At 40.5% G+C, this 16,212-nt stretch overlaps 1 protein-coding gene across 1 annotated transcript in view; it reads right to left on the bottom strand.

Annotated features, from left to right (window-relative positions):
- The window catches only part of LOC121578386 (guanine nucleotide-binding protein G(i) subunit alpha-2), a 201,988-nt gene that overhangs the window by 58,553 nt on the left and 127,223 nt on the right, over nucleotides 1-16,212 (bottom strand). Inside the window, exons 2-3 of the mRNA XM_041892743.2 lie at nucleotides 8,228-8,270; nucleotides 2,260-2,401 (exon numbers count right to left, since the gene is read on the bottom strand). Coding sequence (XP_041748677.1) covers nucleotides 2,260-2,401; nucleotides 8,228-8,270 — 185 coding nt within the window. The remainder of the gene's footprint in view (nucleotides 1-2,259; nucleotides 2,402-8,227; nucleotides 8,271-16,212) is intronic.

The raw sequence follows: 16,212 nt of genomic DNA, 5'->3' as shown, positions 1-16,212 counted from the left end.
TCTTAGTTGTTATTCTTAAATGTTAGGTTTGCCTTGTTATCGTTTGGTATTAAGGAATGTTTCCTTTCTGTATTTCAGTTTACAAATTGTCCATAAAGCCAACCAAGAAAAAGCAACTCCTCTCTCTTATGGATTTATTGGGCTACTGTTTATGCTACCTGTCAAAACTGTACACCAGAACACAGTGGGGACAGCATTAAAGGTTGACACGGGAGTGAAAATTCATTCTTGTCTTGTCCTGTCAATTTCTTTCCTGTACTGTCCCTGGAATAACCGCGGAACTTGCTGTCCCTTACAGATAAAAATCACTACACCCTGTCCCATGCCCATTTTTGTGCGCAGAAATATGTAGGCTATTGTGTTTGTTTAGGAAGTATTGAAAATAATTTCAGTAATGCAATATGTGACTGTGATATGTGGTTGTCTTACCTATTTTAGTTAAATGCACTGAATGTAGGCATAAGTCGCTCTGGATAAGAGCGTATTCTAAAAGACCTAAATGTAGATGGATTAAGGCTGGAGGATGCGGACAGAGACCCCAGCAGGAAGGTCTGCTCAGCACAGCACCTAAATAAAACTGGAGCCTACAGCTGAGCACTGCGCACATATGAACATTTACAAAACATGAACATTTACAACATGAACATAAAAAAAAAGCTGAGTGGCAGTACTGCATAAAATAATCTATTTTTATTTCACTCTTGGTCTCAGATGGCATGGGTTTAGTTAAATACGTGAACAATTGGGCTTGACAGTAAAGTTTTTGGGAGTAGAGCAGCTATGCCGCTTCAGGCCGCTTGTCCCGCTCTCCGGTTGGTAGACTATTTGATTTTGATTAAGACCCAGCATTTTTTTTAAAGTTGTGTACTCGGTTCCTGCTTGTCAAAGACAACTCCATCAAATTTAGCTAAAATATTGCTCTTTCCTTGGCTCTAATGTTAATGTTAGTGATGAGTCCTTGGCTGCAACAAGACATAACTGTCTTGGATTTCCATACAGAATAATATGAAAAGGCTTAATTTAGCCTACTGACATTGGTTGGCATTACCGACTGGCTACAACTGAAGCGAGGCGCAGGAGTGAGCCGACAGAAGGGCCTAGCCTACACATGCTACATTCATTAGGCCTAGCCTACACATGCTACATTCATTAGGCCTAGCCTACACATGCTACACACATGACATATTTCCACCCAAAAAACTCAGTTTATAACTATTCCTGTACTGCCCGTTCCTGTGGACTGTTGATCCTGTCCCGTCCTGTCCCGAACTTGACTCTAGAACTTGACTCCCATTCCTGCTAGAATCCCGTAGGACCCGCAAGACCCGTGGGAGTCCTGTTCCTGTGTCAACCTCTAGACAACATAGTTGGGAATAAGATACGAACCCTTTTTAGGGTAAGGGGTTTGGGTTGGGGGAGGGGGTAAATAACTTCATTAAAAATAGAAAGTAGGGGATGGAACTTGTTGTTCAGGATACTGGCAGGGGGGTGGTGGTTTGGGATCTTTGAGTGGTGGGATGAACGGTTGTTGTTGTTGTTGTTGATGTTTTTTGTGTTTCCATCGTCCAACAGGAGCGGCAGAGAGGATTAAGCACAGGTCTTCTCCAGAGCAGCAACATACCGTCTACACAGTGGTTTGGATTTCAGGTAAGTGTTCAGGTAAGTAATTAGGTACACTGTAAAAAACGTAACTTGTTTTTATGGTAACTTACTGGCAGCCAGTTACCTGTTAGTTACTGTAAAAAAAAAAGTACAGTCTGTCACCGTAAATTTCAAAGAAACTTTGGTTTAACAGTACATTACTGTAAATAAAGCACTTCTTTATCTATCTATATCTATATCTTTATATATCTGGGATCTATGCAGGATCCAGCTCCTGTGGAATCAACTCAGTCACCTGGGGAAATGGTCTCATGGAAAGTTGCAAGGTGGAAAGGCCTTCATGTGCTAATTAATGGGGGGCCAGACAAAAGGGTGGGGTATTTCAATGGTTACATGATGGTACGCACAATTTCCTATTGGCTGTTCTTTTCAAACTGTGTTAGTACATGAAATGGCTCCTTGGAACAAGCATGTGGTTATGGATGATAGTGACTAACCTTGGCTTTAAGGCCCAGGACATGGTAACTCAAGAGCTCTAGTGGATGTGTAGAGGGAAAGCTGGACCTCTTCTCTAATCATCTGACTGCAGAAACAGAGGAGCCTAAAAAACACGCCCAAATGTGTGTGTGTGTGTGTGTGTTTGCATGTGTGTCTTACCTCTCTGGCGGCTTCTGTGTAGTCGATCTTGAGGTTGCCCATGGCCTTGATGATAGCCATGATGGACTGGATGGTGTTGCTGTAGACCACAGCTATGTACTGCTTACACTCATCTTCTGAGTAGCCATCCTCATGGATAATCCTGATCGGGAAGGAAAACATACCTGAGCATTCTGCTGATGTCACTCAAGTCAGGAACAGTGTTGGGGGTAATGCGTTACAATGTAATTAGCACCTGTCAACTGTGAAGAACTCAATTTCAAATATCAAGAAGCACCTTCAGGCCAGGCACAGCTCCACAAGACTGGTGGAGAAAGACCCACGCCAGCCGATTGCAGTTGATGCTGAGGATGACGGTGCTTCTGCTCTAAAACAGCCAAACCTAGATTTCTGTTTGGCTAAACCTGTCGCCCCGAGTGAACTAAATTAACATGTATGCGTATTTGATGATTGTAATAATTCCTTTGTTTGCATGCCATTTATTGCATTATGTTTAGGATTTATCTGACAGTTTGCATTCGTGGTCAGCAGATTAATGTGCAGTTTATTTGAATTTTCATGTTGATATTTCAAGTCGGGCTTGTTGTGACTTAATGGCCTGTATTTAGTGGCTTTAATATGTACAGTGCATTCGGAAAATATTCAGACCCCTACAATTTTTCCAATTTTTTTTACGTTACAGCCTTATTCTAAAATTGATTTAATTAATTTTTTTCCTCATCAATCTACACACAATACCCCATAATGATGAAGCGAAAACAGGTTTTTAGTTATTGTGCAAATGTATTAAAAATAAAAAACAGAAATGCCTTATTTACATACAGTTGAAGTCGGACGTTTACATACACCTTAGCCAAATACATTTAAACTCAGTTTTTCAAAATTCCTGACATTTAATCCTAGTAAATACTCCCTGTCTTAGGTCAGTTAGGATCACCACTTTATTTTAAGAATGTGAAATGTCAGAATAATAGTAGAGAGAATGATTTATTTCAGCTTTTATTTCTTTCATCACATTCCCAGTGGGTCAGAGGTTTACATACACTCAATTAGTATTTGGTAGCATTGCCTTTAAATTGTTTAACTTGCGTCAAATGTTTCGGGTAGCCTTCCACAAGCTTCCCACAATAAATTGGGTGAATTTTGGCCCATTCCTCCTGACAGAGCTTGTGTAACTGAATCAGGTTTGTAGGCCTCCTTGCTTGCACACGCTTTTTCAGTTCTGCCCACAAATGTTCTATAGGATTGAGGTCAAGGCTTTGTGATGGCCACTCCAATACCTTGACTTTGTTGTCCTTAAGCCATTTTGCCACAACTTTGTAAGTATGCTTGGGGTCATTGTCCATTTGGAAGATCCATTTGCGACCAAGCATCATGCTGTGGTGATGTTTTTCAGCAGTAGGGACTGGGAGACTAGTCAGGATCGAGGCAAAGATTAACGGCGCAGAGTACAGAGAGATCCTTGATGAAAACCTTTTCCAGAGCGCTCAGGACCTCAGACTGGGGCGAAGGTTCACCTTCCAACCGGATCATGCAGGAGTGGCTTCGGGACAAGTCTCTGAATGTCCTTGAGCCAGAGCCTTGACTTGAACCTGATCGAACATCTCTGGAGAGACCTGAAAATAGCGGTGCAGCGATGCTCCCCATCCAACCTGACAGAGCTTGAGAGGATCTGTAGAGAAGAATGGGAGAAATTCCCCAAATACAGGTGTGCCTAGCTTGTAGCGTCATACCCAAGAAGACTTGAGGCTGTAATTGCTGCCGAAGGTGCTTCAACAAAGTACTGAGTAAACGGTCTGAATACTTATGTAAATGTGATATTTCATGGGGGGGGTTATATATACATTTGCAACTATTTCTAAAAACCTGTTTTTGCTTTATCATTATGGGGTATTGTGTGTAGATTGATGATGGAAACAATTTAATCCATTTTAGAATAAGGCTGTAACGTAACAAAATGTGGAAAAAGTAAAGGGGTCTGAATTCTTTCCAAATGCATTGTTTATTTTGTTTCATAAAGCTGCCTATATGTTGGTTTTGATTTATGGACAATGTTCATTTTGAGGTGTTGGATTCATCAAGATAGAATTACGTTGTGATGCAACACTTTTCTTTGCATTCATCAAACATTTCAATAGTTTAATGTGGAATTTCGTTAGAACACTTGGGACATAAGCTATTATTTATACAACTTTCTTTATTATCATAATGTGTATACATTTCTCCTCCATCACACATTTTTTTGTGGAACAGTTATATTTCAATATAGGATGTTGAACTACAAAGTCCAAATAATAATGCGATTAAAAAATACGACATTGTTTATTGCAAAATACACGGTTCAATTTACTAAAACAATGGACACAACTATTAGGAAATCTGACAGAGATCTCAGTCTTGAGTTCTCCCATGATGTCCGATGACATCAGTGATGCTGACAGTGAGGTGCATTGACAACTCTTTAAGTGCTTAGCGGAACGTTCAACTTTGAAAATCCCGCGATTTCTAAGTAGGCAAGCCATTCTAAGGTAGTGTGCCACCTCTACTGGACATAACAATAACCAAGGCATTTTCAGAGGGTTTTCTTTTTTTTTTGGTAATGCAAAAGTAATGTAATGACTAACGAGTTACTTTCCACAGTAAGTAACGGTGTAATGTAACAAGTTACTTTTAATGGCAGTAACGTTGTAACATAACCAGTAACATTCCCTAACACTGGTCAGGAATAGAAGGGGGCACAAAAGTTACCAAGAGAAAGGGGGTCAACAAGTTGGAGAAAGGGCTTTAAAAAGTAGTAACCACACTCAAAAAAATGCTGGGTTAATAACAACCCAATTTGGGTAAATATAGGACAGAAGACACATTTGGTTATTTTGACGCAGCCTGTTGGGTCACTTAGTTGGATGTTTTCTTTAAAAAGAGCCAGGTTGGGTTATTGATGCTGCATGGTTTATTGCGCTATGATCCACTGGGTCAGCTCAGAAGACTGGAGGCGTGGCTTAGTAAGGGCGTGGCTTCAAAATAGTTATTTTTGGCCATGAGAGTAAATGTAATTCCGGGTTCATTTATTCTGTGGTATCGTCAACACATGTTAAGGGTGAGCACTGATGCTTTTGTAGCCGGTCCAACTCAAGGTGTCATAAAAAATATATATAATGCATCCACCCCCCCACCCCCAACATTACAAAAATGTTCACATGACCCTCCCCATGTACTGTAAAATGTATTTAACACCCTCCCCCCTCATATAATTAACTCAAATTAATGTTTACAAGCACAAATAACAACAACTTTAGCGACCCTGTGTTTATAAACTTTGATATCGACTTTGTCACTTAAGCATGCTTTGCGGCACAGTCGATCCCACGCAGGGCTACGGGCCAGAGGATTGAGGGTTCGCTGACCACCACAGACGAGCTAACCCTTCCTGCCTGTTTCATTACACTACGACCAATGAGCAGCTAGGGAAATCTGATATTCTACATTTTGATTCCATATTTATAATTATATACAGTATATGCAACGAATTTTCTACCAACAGGTTTCTGTCCCAATGCACCACACAACCAAGCATACTGACTTTGGGCACTTCATTATCATGTTCAACACCACAATAATAGACAAAAATGATGGTTGGAGGATTCCGGAAATCCTGCTTATTCCATCCTGATTCCCATGAACCAAATAAAAAATACAAGTAAAATGGGTTTCCATCGCATTTTCAACTCTAGGCCTACTGATGGTTTTGTCACAATTCTTTTTGCATATACAGTACCAGTCAAAAGTTTGGACACACCTACTCATTCAAGGGTTTTTCTTTATTTTTACTATTTTCTACATTGTAGAATAATAGTGAAGACATCAAAACTATGAAATAACACATATGGAATCATGTAGTAACCAAAAAAGTGTTAACGAAATCAAATATATTTTATATTTGAGATTCTTCAAATAGCCACCCTTTGCCTTGATGACAGCTTTGCACACTCTTGGCATACTTCCAACGTTGTGGCAAATGGCTTAAGGACAACAAAGTCAAGGTATTGGAGTGGCCATCACAAAGCCCTGACCTCAATCCTATAGAACATTTGTGGGCAGAACTGAAAAAGCGTGTGTGAGCAAGAAGGCCTACAAACCTGACTCAGTTACTTCTGACCCACTGGGAATGTGATGAAAGAAATAACAGCTAAAATAAATCATTCTCTCAACTATTATTCTGACATTTCACATTCTTAAAATAAAGTGGTGATCCTAACTGACCTAAAACAGGGAATTGTTACTAGGATTAAATGTCAGGAATTGTGAAAAACTGAGTTTTAATTTATTTGGCTAAGGTGTATGTAAACTTCCGACTTCAACTGTATATATAATGCTGGTGGGGAGAACAAGCATTTGATACACTGACGATTTTGCTTACAAAGCATGTAGAGGTATGTAAGTTTTATCATATTTGCAAACAAAGGTTTCTGTAACAAATATTATGTTCTGCTTTTCTGATGTATCAAATACTTATGTCATGCAATAAAATGCAAATTAATTACTTAAAAATCATACAATGTGATTTTCTGGATTTTTGTTTTAGATTCCGTCTCTCACAGTTGAAGTGTACCTATGTTAAAAATTACAGACCTCTACATGCTTTGTAAGTAGGAAAACCTGGAAAATCGGCAGTGTATCAAATACTTGTTCTCCCCACTGTATGTTGGTATTTAGGGTATTTTGTAGTTGTATTTTGTAATTGTTATTTGTCATTTATGCCCTCCCTCAAACAAAACGATGGTAGACCATATATCAATTATACTCTCAACAGTACAACAAAATTAAAGCCCCACTTTTAATCTTATTTCATTAAGTGCACCATCTGCCTCAATCTCAAAAAAAGTATTTAGTCAGCCACCAATTGTGCAAGTTCTCCCACTTAAAAAGATGAGAGAGGCCTGTAATTTTCGTCATAGGTACACGTCAACTATGACAGACAAATTGAGATTTTTTTTCTCCAGAAAATGACATTGTAGGTATTTTAATGAATTTATTTGCAAATTATGGTGGAACTTAAGTATTTGGTCACCTACAAACAAGCAAGATTTCTGGCTCTCACAGACCTGTAATTTCTTCTTTAAGAGGCTCCTCTGTCCTCCACTCGTTACCTGTATTAATGGCACCTGTTTGAACTTGTTATCAGTATAAAAGACACCTGTCCACAACCTCAAACAGTCACACTCCAAACTCCACAATGGCCAAGACCAAAGAGCTGTCAAAGGACACCAGAAATAAAATTGTAGACCTGCACCAGGCTGGGAAGACTGAATCTGCAATAGGTAAGCAGCTTGGTTTGAAGAAATCAACTGTGGGAGCAATTATTAGGAAATGGAAGACATACAAGACCACTGATAATCTCCCTCGATCTGGGGCTCCACGCAAGATCTCACCCCGTGGGGTCAAAATGATCACAAGAACGGTGAGCAAAAATCCCAGAACCACACGGGGGGACCTAGTGAATGACCTGCAGAGAGTGTGTGTGCGTGTGTCTGTGTCTGTAAGTGAGGCATAAACATACACATATGTTTTGTATACGTCATTGGTGAACGTGTCCGTGTCATTGAGTGTCGGCTTGATCACAGTCATTACAGTAACCACAGGGCTTGAACATTCGGTGCACTGAGACTCATGCTTTCAGTAGCCAAAGACAATTATGGGCCGGAAGACAAGAGGATTTGCCCTCCATGTGTCTGCCTAAAAAACGAATTAATATGTTCAACATGCCTGATTGACTGTCTGCCAGGACTGAATCAGCAATGTGTCAGTAGTAGTACTGTAGATCAATCTCACAAGGAGTGAGGAGGACTGGGTGACTAGGACTGATGAAACCAAAAGAGGATAGCGTGCATAATCTATTAAAATTAAGGAGGTCTTGATGTGTCCTTATCAGTTAGAGAAACTGTTGATTAAAGATGTGTCTGTAACTCACTTCATCTGCTTGACAATGGTGCTCTTCCCCGACTCCCCTGCACCTGTAGGAGGAACAGGAAACACACAGGTTAGAGTTGAATCTGCATTAGACTATTATCTCTATGCAGACTGCGTGTGCATGCGTTTGTGTGTGTGGGATTGCGTGCATCGGCTGAATCACAGCTGAACTCTAGCCATGATGACCATTCCTCCTGCAAAAACTCTAGTGACCCTCTGACAACCTCAGACAGCCTACCTCACCTTTCTCTCGCTACACTGTACAGGGTTGTTTAATATTGTTTCAATTTGTTGAGGAGAACATGATATATAGTTATGGGGGATATTGCATTCTATATTCACTCAGAGGTTTATTTTTCACTTTAATAAAGGATCCGTCTGTGACTAGTCCTTAAAGTTGGTGGCGTTGGTGCCTCTAGGACAATTAAAGCAGATGTTAGAGGGCCTTTTTACTGAAGAATGTGTTTGTTTCATATGACTGTGTTTCGCTTTTAGTGTTTTGTGTTTGCTTTCCATGTATTGTGTAATTGATGTGTATAGATATGTATAGTGTAATTGTTGTTTATAGATATGTATAGTGTAATTGATGTGTATAGATATGTATAGTGTTGTTTATTGATGTGTTCATGCAGGGCTGATCTGTGGCAGAGACTGTGGTCTCAGCATGACTTGGCCAGTTAACACATTGCATAGCAACAGATCTCTACTCATTGCTTCTCTGTAGGAAGTATTGTAAACACTCTGCTAAAGCCCAGGAGAGGAGATAATAATTAAACCCTGAAGTGATTCCTGCACAGCAAATTGGCCAGTGTTGATTTCTGTGTGTAACATTTCTAGTGTTGATTCGGGAGCTAACTTTTTCACTCTGTACAAGTGAAATTAACACTCAGTGGTGTGTGTGTTAATTTCACTTGTAGAGTTATTGTTTTACACTTTGGAGAGTAAAACAGTCCCATCAAAACCACCCTCATCATTATCATATTTCCCAGCATTCTCTACTGCAACTAGATTTTTTAGGATTGTTTTTAAATATCTGTGTTTTTGCATGTACATTGGTTAATCTTATGCTACACAAAGATAAATAACATACATTTTTCTAAACTAATCCAATCAGTTAGGTTTATTGCACCCGTTACTGAAATGGTTGTTCCAGTTTAAATGGTTTGGGTAGTCTTCTTATCAATTTTACTGTGGAATTCATTTTGAAAGTAGGTTGTGGGTGAATAAATATTCCAGGAAGAACCCGCCAACGTTAAAAGGGTTTTCAGTTGAAGTCTTCATGGAGAGTTCTAGGTAAAACGATATACAGGGGGTTCTTTGAAGAACCACACAGAGAGCTCTAGATAGAACCCTCTGCAAAAAGTTCCCCTAGGGGGACAAACTGAAGAACCCTGTATGGTTTACTTAGCACCTTTTTATCTAAGAGTGTATGTGTGGGGTACAGAGATAAGGTTGTCATTCAAAAATCATGTTAAACCCTATTATTGCACACAAAGTGCAAATGCAACTTACTATGTGACTTGTTAAGCACATTTTTCATCCTGAACTTATTTAGGATTGCCATAACAAAGGCGTTGAATACTTATTGACTCAAGACATTTCAGCTTTTCATTTTTAATTCACGGGTGTGAATACTTTCTGAAGGCACTGTACATTTGACACTTTCCGAGTTAAATGTACACCATTGATTTTGCTGTGTGCTCTGGGGAGAAATTACCTCAGAGCTTTTGTGACAAGGCAAGACAATGTGCTCCTTGAGGCCTCCATCCTCATAAATCTGACTGCTATTGTTCTTATTTACTCTGACACAAGTTATATTAACTTATATGAACTGTTAGTGCTGTAGTGATTCAGCCCATTCTCAGTGGTGTGGTCCTGTTTGGAGTGCAGGTCCCAGGCCCTGGCCCTGTCACGGTGCATCAAGTCCTGCCATGACAGCCCAGAGGGGCCAGCAGCACTCTTCCAGCCCTGGCCCTGCCTGTCACCACCACTCATACCTCATCACACACACACACACACACACCTTACAGAGAAGGAGGTAGAGAGAGAGAGAGAGAGAGAGAGAGAGAGAGAGAGAGAGAGAGAGAGAGAGAGAGAGAGAGAGAGAGAGAGAGAGAGAGAGAGAGAGAGAGAGAGAGAGAGAGAGAGAGAGAGAGAGAGAGAGAGAGAGAGAGAGAGAGAGAGAGAGAGAGAGAGAGAGAGAGAGAGAGAGAGAGAGAGAGAGAGGGAATTATAAAGGGAGAGTAAGAGAGAGTGCATTTCCTCAATCACTAATGAAAAGCTAATTCCTCCTCTGTCAGTGCCGACATGATAAGCCATTCCGTTCCGTTTGTGTGTGTTTGCTGACAGACACAGAGGGAGGCCAGCATGTAATGCAAGCTGAAATGTGGGTAGGACTCAGTTGGTTAAGAGGTGTGTCTTTAAAGGAGAGACCAGCACAGAGACGTTCTGCTCATACATCCATGTGGATGACCTTTTTCCCATCCCTGAGGCCTAGCCCATTCAGGAATGCCTTGTTGTCTACCTCCATCCCTCTTTTTAAGGGTTAAGTTTAGGCACACATTCCAAATGGTTAAGGTAAGGGTTAAGGTTTGGGATAGAGTAAAAACTGTGACCAGGACTGGGATCGAACACGTAACCTTCTGATCCAGAGTCATGGGATTACACCCATCCACAACGCCAGAGAAAAACCCAAGTCTACTTGATGGTAATAGCACTCACTGTTGGTATTTCCCGACGTCCTTAGGACTTCAATCTTGAACGATCTCCCTGCTCTTGCACAGCAGATCTGATGATTTGATCATTTGATAAATGTGGCCCGTCCTCACAATAATAGAGTATCGAGTAGCAGGAGAAAGAAAAGAAGAACGAAGCCAGATGGCCTACTGTTCATCTTTCATCTCAACCCTAAAGATGCAGTCACATCTCTTGACTCTCACTGCCAAGGGTTCTCTCAGACTGTAGAGTCTTGGCCCTAATCCTGCTGAGTGGATTGGTGTTAACGTAGCATACTCTATGAGTATGTATGGGTATTTGGGCATGGGGTGGAGGGGTTGACGTGGAGAATGGTTTGTTTATCTGAAGGGACAGACCATCTGCTGACAGAGTAGGTCAAACATGAGGACGTCGCGGTGAAGCTAGACAATTATACCGTTCTCAGATAAAAACACAGAGAGCAGCAATCAAATTACAACTCTTGGAGTCTGTTTTGAAAGAGAATAAAAAATAAATAAAAATACAATTGATTTTCTACTTCTACTTCTAGTGAGCCTCACGGCAAAATCTCTGGCTTCATAGTGGAAGTCTGGCTGAGTTTTTGTGGTATATTCTCCATTGAGCCAAAACAATAGAATGATCTGGTGAATAATTTAACACTTCCTTTCCCTTTATAAATTATAAGGCATGTTGTTCCATGACCTAAATGTGGTAAACTTGAATGTTTTACTGAATTGTCTCAAGAATAGCCCTGTGGGTCAATAAATGGATATACTGTATATATATAGTAACGCAGTACTACTCATGATACTATTCCATATCTCACAGTCTAAGCTGATAGCTGATACAGTCTGACACAAGGACACATAGTTGGATGCAGCAGTGAGATTATCCAAAATTCGCTTACAATTTACTTGGACTATATATCCATAACCCATTAATTGCATATCTATGAGCATTTCATGAACGTGTTATAACATGTTCCAACCGCATTATTAAAGGTTAATGAAATATATACATAGCATATCTATAGCCCGTGGACTTACCTTCTTCTTATTCTCACTAAGGTCAATGATGCATGAAGTGCACTTTGCCACTCTGATCTATAACACCAACACTAAAGGTCTAGATGAATTCTATGCAGTCAACGTAAAGTAATTTCTATTTTCCCATTCATAACCATTTATAAGCATTTATAAATGGACCTGTTATAAAACATTCATGAAATGCTTCTAGATGTCGCTATACAGTCAAAGTAAATCGTTACCCAATTCTGTGACAAGGAAACACACTGAACAAGAATGTTTTAATTCACAAGACGCTACACAAAGTCTCCTCTTATCTAAAAAGCGTATTATTCTTGACGCAATGATATCCACAACAATCTCATCCACAGAGCTAAATCAGCTTATCAATGCTAGAAAATTCCCATCTCTCCTTTCTCTCTCTACAGTTGCAGGAATAAAGACTACTGTAGAGTGTGAGTAGTCTGTCAACCCTCACCCCGTTGCTTTTGGTTGGCTTCGCTGTGAGAAGTGCAAAGTGGAAAGATTAATAAGACATAACACTGGAGGTGACCTGAGTACAAAATATACTTTGATAGGAAAAATGGGCGGGGGGGACGTCTAAGACGAGAATCTTTGTACACATTCCACGGAGGTCACCTTCCTGCCTAGAATTCCTGTTAATGCCAGTTAATATTTCAAGCCCAAGGGAAGAACTGGCTGAACACAGAGGGTAAACAATATGAACACGTTACTCTTTCTCTGATCATGAATTGGCTTGGGTAAATGAGCTGTGTTACTGGAGCGTAGAGCAGATGTGGGGGAGATATTGGCGATTGGCCTTGCGCTACGTGACAGTATACAGTAAACTCCCTGATGATTACATTAGGTTCTGCTGATCTCTGTGACCAGCAGGGAGTGAATGGGGGCACACAAACCGGATTCCATTTGCTCAGCCTCATGATTGCTCTAAAACGCTACCAAAATAAATGAACCAGCAAAAATAGATACACAAAATCATGGTACAGATAGACTATAGAACAGATCAATGCATTTGGACTGTATGGATAGCATGAAGAGAAACACAACATGACACAGAGAGGAATACCTGGCCCATGGAAAACAAGCATTGACTTTGGTCCCCTGAAAACAAGAAATGTACCAGCAAGTGTGCATAGTTGCAGGGTAGATAACTAACACCACCCTGAGAGTAACAGTTCCTCGCTGATGACCAGATTTACTCTCATAATACATCCTAATGGCATACTATAGCGGCCCCGTAATTGATCCCTGAGGGACACCACATAATAACAATCCAGCTATTTATTCAGGTGTGCAGTACACCTTAGCTCAGAAACAATGTGGAGAAGAGGTTGTCCTTGTTATGATTTACACAAGATAACTCAATTACAGCTTAGTAGGTTATCATCAAAGATGTATGAGCCAATAAAAACAGGGTGCTTAAATTGAACACAGGTGAGAGAAGGAGTGTATTGAAGGCTGTGTCATATTAAACACACTACCGGCTGCTATTCAGCTCATTAAGGGAATCACATGCAGTAACTGAGAGCAGACAAATCCATCGTAACAATGTACAAATTATTATTAACCATACACAAGTGTAAACAATTACATGGTTTACTAAGATTACTTTGTAGTGTTCTGTCGTCATTCACAAAAGTATTCCCGAGTTCTAGACAATTAGACAAGTCAGCCCGAACCCAAAAACAAGTGTATCTGGAGCAGTCTCTGTCAGCCATGAGCCAAACCAAATGAAGGAAACTAAATATATGAGCACAGACAAGACATCTGTACAAAAAGTTCTATATCCAATTAGGATTGAAGATTTGAGTAGCTATTCCCAGGAGAAAAGAAGCAACTGCTGATTGAAATGCAATGTATAGGCTACTACAAAACTCTTCAGATATCTTAGATGAGTGTTTTGTTCGATACTGTATGTTTGAAGTTGTAACTATGGTCATCTCCATGGTAATGCCCCAGGATGGTGGGATGGTGCAGATACATGCCTGGATGATGGAGTGGAGGGAGGACGCTAATTCAACCTGTCCCTCTGGCTGAAGTTACTTCATCCTTTATTAGCCAGTTACACAGGGGCATGAGTATGTGTGTGTATGTGTGTATGTGTGTGTGTGTTATGTGTTTAAATTCTATTTAATCACAAACTTCAATGTTATCAAATTCTAAATAGAGATATCAAATTAGCACAACACCTTGTCAAAATCAAATAATTCAAACAAAGGAAGACATTAACAATACACAGATTCAATTACCATAGCCTGGCAATAGAGACAGGATGCCATAGAAAAACATGGAAGGTCAGAGAGGAAAGACTATGTAAGCACTGTGGGTCGGGTGAAGTAGAGCATGAACAGCACTTCCTACTCCATTGTTCCAAATATGACTCAATAAGAGGTGCACTACATGACCAAAAGTATGTGAACATCTCATTCCAAAATCATGGGAATTAATATGGAGTTGGCCACCCTTTGCTGCTAGATGTTGGAACATTGCTGTGGGGACTTGCTTCCATTCAGCCACAAGCATTATTGAGGTCAGGCATTGATGTTGGACGATTAGGCCTGACCCACAGTCGGCGCTCCAATTCATCCCAAAGGTGTTCGATGGGGTTGAGGTCAGGGCTCTGTGCAGGCCAGTCAAGTTCTTCCACACCGATCTCGACAAACCATTTCTGTATGGGCCTTGCTTTGTGCACGGGGGGATTGTCATGCTGAAACAGGAAAGGGCCTTCCCCAAACTGTTGCCACAAAGTTGGAAGCACAGAATCGTCTAGAATGACATTGTATGCTGTAGCGTTAAGATTTCCCTTCACTGGAACTAAGGAGCCTGAACCATGAAAAACAGCGCCAGACCATTATTCCTCCTCCACCAAACTTGACAGTTGGCAGTATGCATTGGAGCAGGTAGCGTTCTCCTGGCATCTCCCAAACCTGCCAGATGGTGAAGCGTGATTCATCACTCCAGAGAACGCGTTTTCACTGCTCCAGAGTCGGTGAGCATTACAACACTTCAGCCGACGCTTGGCATTGCGCATGGTGATCTTAGGCTTGTGTACGGCTGCTCGGCCATGGAAACCCATTTCATGAAGCTCCCGACGAACAGTTATTGTGCTGACGTTGCTTCCGGAGGCAGTTTGGAACTCAGTCGTGAGTGTTGCAACTGAGGACAGATGGCTTTTACACGCTACGCGCTTCAGCACTCGGTGGTCCCTATCTGTGAGTTTGTGTGGCCTACCACCTCACGGCTGAGCCGTTGTTGCTCCTAGACGTTTCCACTTCACAATAACAGCACTTACAGTTGACCGGGGCAGCTCTAGCAGGGCAGACATTTGACGAACTGACTTGTTGGAAAGGTGGCATCCTATGACGGTCCCACGTTGAAAGTCATTGTGCTCAGTAAGGCCATTCTACTGCCCATGTTTGTCTATGGAGATTGCATGGCTGTGTGCTCGTTTTTATACACCTCTCAGCAACGGGTGTGGCTGAAATAGCCAAATCCCCTCATTTGAAGGGGTGTCCACATCGTTATATATAGTGTATTTATCTCTTGAAAGTTAAAGAATTGCAGGATTTCTTGAACTGCTCGTTAAAGAGAAAATCTGCATTTTGATAGGAGAAAATGTAGAAACAGTAGATCTCGCCAGATTATGTCCTGGCCTCTCATAATATAAGAGAGACAACAGCTCCCGCCATGTCATACACATGAGTCTTAGCAGATGTAGTTTCTCAATTGTTAATTTTTTTGTGAATTATTTGCATGTATAATTGTTTTTGTTGATCTATATTATTATTGCTGCTCAAACATATTGTTCATTTATGTAATACTTCATATACATTTCTTTGACAACAGTGGCAACAACCCCTTCATGCCAATAAAGCATTTATTCAATTAGAGAGAGAGAGATAGAGCGAGAGAGAGAGATTGAGGCAGATGGTGCACTTAATGAAATAAGATTAAAAGTGGGGCTTTACTTTTGTTGTACTGTTGAGAGTATAAATGATATATGGTCTACCATCCTTTTGTTTGAGGGAGGGCATAAATGACAAATAACAATTACAAAATACAACTACAAAATACCCTAAATACCAACATACAGTATCAAAATAAAATATAAGCTACTTTTGTTAAGTATTGTATTTAATTAAAATACATTGAATTTTTAAATACATTTGAAAGTAGCCGGCCGAACAGCAACAACATTCTCAGTAATGGTTACAGAAACGTCTTA

The sequence above is a fragment of the Coregonus clupeaformis genome, chromosome 12 (assembly GCF_020615455.1).
Source record: "Coregonus clupeaformis isolate EN_2021a chromosome 12, ASM2061545v1, whole genome shotgun sequence".
Classification (NCBI taxonomy): Eukaryota; Metazoa; Chordata; class Actinopteri; order Salmoniformes; family Salmonidae; genus Coregonus; species Coregonus clupeaformis.
Note: the sequence above shows the minus strand (reverse complement) of the source record. Positions and strands in the feature narration are given on the sequence as shown.